Source organism: Bison bison, unplaced genomic scaffold (assembly GCF_000754665.1).
Source record: "Bison bison bison isolate TAMUID 2011002044 unplaced genomic scaffold, Bison_UMD1.0 scf7180017864167, whole genome shotgun sequence".
Classification (NCBI taxonomy): Eukaryota; Metazoa; Chordata; class Mammalia; order Artiodactyla; family Bovidae; genus Bison; species Bison bison.
In genome coordinates, this window is record NW_011494739.1 from 1,888,852 (window position 1) to 1,891,142 (window position 2,291).

The 2,291-nt window shown below is 41.7% G+C and overlaps 1 protein-coding gene across 1 annotated transcript in view; it reads left to right on the forward strand.

Moving 5' to 3' along the window:
• The window catches only part of RBCK1 (RanBP-type and C3HC4-type zinc finger containing 1), a 17,576-nt gene that overhangs the window by 6,879 nt on the left and 8,406 nt on the right, over positions 1-2,291 (forward strand). The window contains exon 3 of the mRNA XM_010841891.1: positions 2,085-2,283. Coding sequence (XP_010840193.1) covers positions 2,085-2,283 — 199 coding nt within the window. The remainder of the gene's footprint in view (positions 1-2,084; positions 2,284-2,291) is intronic.

The following is a 2,291-nucleotide window of genomic DNA, read 5'->3' on the forward strand; positions in this document are numbered from 1 at the left end:
TACTGGAGTGGATTGCCATTTCCTTCTCCAGGGGATCTTCCCGACCCAGGGATGGAACCCAGGTCTCCCGCATTGTAGACAGACGCTTTACCGTCTGAGCCAAAAAGAAAAAAAAAATCATGGGAAACTCCAGCAGATTTGTACTAAATGAAAAACAAAACGAGTGGCCTTTTTACCTAGAGATCGGCCATTGAATGCACATGTGTATCCTGTAAGGGAAAATTAAGTGTTAGAGTCTGCAACTGTGTCTGCATTTCTCTGCTGTAATGAATTTTCTGACTGATCACTGCTGACCTGGTGACGGCAGAAATGAGGGTTCCAACTGTGCTTCTCTGTTATTGGTGTTAAGGCTATAGCTTTTATTTTTTAAATTTTATTTATCTTTTGAGTCTTAGTTGTAGGATCTTTCATCTTCATTGTGGCGTGCAGAATTTTTTTTTTAGTTGTGGCACGTGAACTCTTAGTTGTGGCATGTGGGGTCTAGTTTCCTGACCAGGGATCGAACCCGGGCCCTCTGCACTGGGAGCTCAGAGCCTTAGCCACTGGACCACCAGGGAAGTCTTGGTTATAGCTTTTAGATTTTCTTTTCTAAGTAAAATTAAGGCTTCTATGCTTTGCCTCTAGGTTGATACTAAAAATGTAAACCCAGTAAAATAGCATTTATAGTATTTTGATTATGGAAATATTACTCAGTGTAAAATAAGTAGTGCAGTTGACACTGTATCTTTCATGTTTCAAAACCCCTGCTGCTTGAAGGAGAATGTCTTGAAGGTTAAGATCTTTAAATTTCCTTTCCTTCTTTAAATTCCCTTTTAGTTTTCTATTCTGCATCAGACTCAGCTATTCTTGTTTCTTGTATTCAAAGACTTTTCACGTGGAGAAGTGGATGGTAAATGTTTGTTGTCTTTATGTGTCTAAAACTTGCTCATTTCATTGATAGTCGGCTAGATGTTGAAAATCTTTATCCTGAGAAATTTTGAGGGTATTTTCTGGAGTATTTTAAAGCAAGTCTCAGATTTTAGCTCATTCATAAGTAACTTGATATGTCTATAAAACTAATGACTTGAAAAATAACCTCAGTACCATTATTACACCTGAAACATTAACAACTCCTTAAAATCCTCTAATACTCTATTTGTATTAAACTTTCCTTGATTATCTCATTAGTATTTTTTATAGTTGGTTTGTTCTAATCAGGAGCCAAACGAGAATCGACACATAGCATTTCTTAATGTTGTCTGAGTCTCTTTAACCACTTTCTCTATTTTTAGTGCCATTAATTTTTTAGAAATCTGGTTTTTGATCTCCAGAATTCTCCCACATTCTGAGTTTACGAATTGCCTCCTTGGAATGTCATTTGGTGTCTCTCATTTTCCTTGTGAACCTGTAGATGGATCTGAAGGTTAGATGAGTCAGGAGTTACTGTTAGATTCCCAGCAACTCTTCTTCATTTTCTGATTGTTTCTTGCTGTTCTTGCTTTAAGGATGCAGCGTTTTCCCAAGTTGCTCTGGAGGTTCTAAGTGGGCTTTTTTCTGTGTCCCGAAATCAGTTCTGTTTTTTCGTCTCAGCCATCCATTTTCGTGCCATTGGTCTTCCCAAAAAGTTTTCACATCTTTTAGAAGATTGGTGTTTAAAACCACTTTCTCCGAAATACTCCTGTTTGGATTTAAATCCTGCCTCTAACAGTTATTGTTTACTCAGCAGAGTCACTATAACCTCTCTGTGCCTCCTGTTTTTATCTGTAATATAGGGGAGATGACAGTACGTGTCTCATGGGTTCATTGAGAGAACTGAGTTAATACATGTTAAGTGCTTTAAAGAGTCTTAGCATACAGTTAATAATAGCTGCTGTGGTTTGGTTAAGGAGCCAATAATAGCCAGTAATACAAGAGACTGAAGGAGGCAGCGCATTAAGGCCCTGATGCCACGGTGAGTTTGGATTTTATTCTGAGAGCCTTGTGGAGCCACTGCAGGGCCTAAGCAGTGAGTTCTGATCCAGGAGGAAGCACAGGGGAGTGGGAATCCAGGAGCTAGCTGGTGGTTGAGGTTGGACCTTCACCCAGAGCCCTTGCCCTCCCCGCAGGCTGTGGGTGAGCGTGGAGGATGCACAGATGCACACGGTCACTATCTGGCTCACGGTGCGGCCTGACATGACGGTGGCCTCCCTCAAGGACATGGTGAGTGAGGGGGTGAGAGGGAGGGCGGAGCTTCCCCTTTTGCCCCCGCCTGTCTCTGCTCTGCTCCTCCCTCCCCACGCCTCCTGTCCATCCTCCCTGACAGGTGTTCCTAG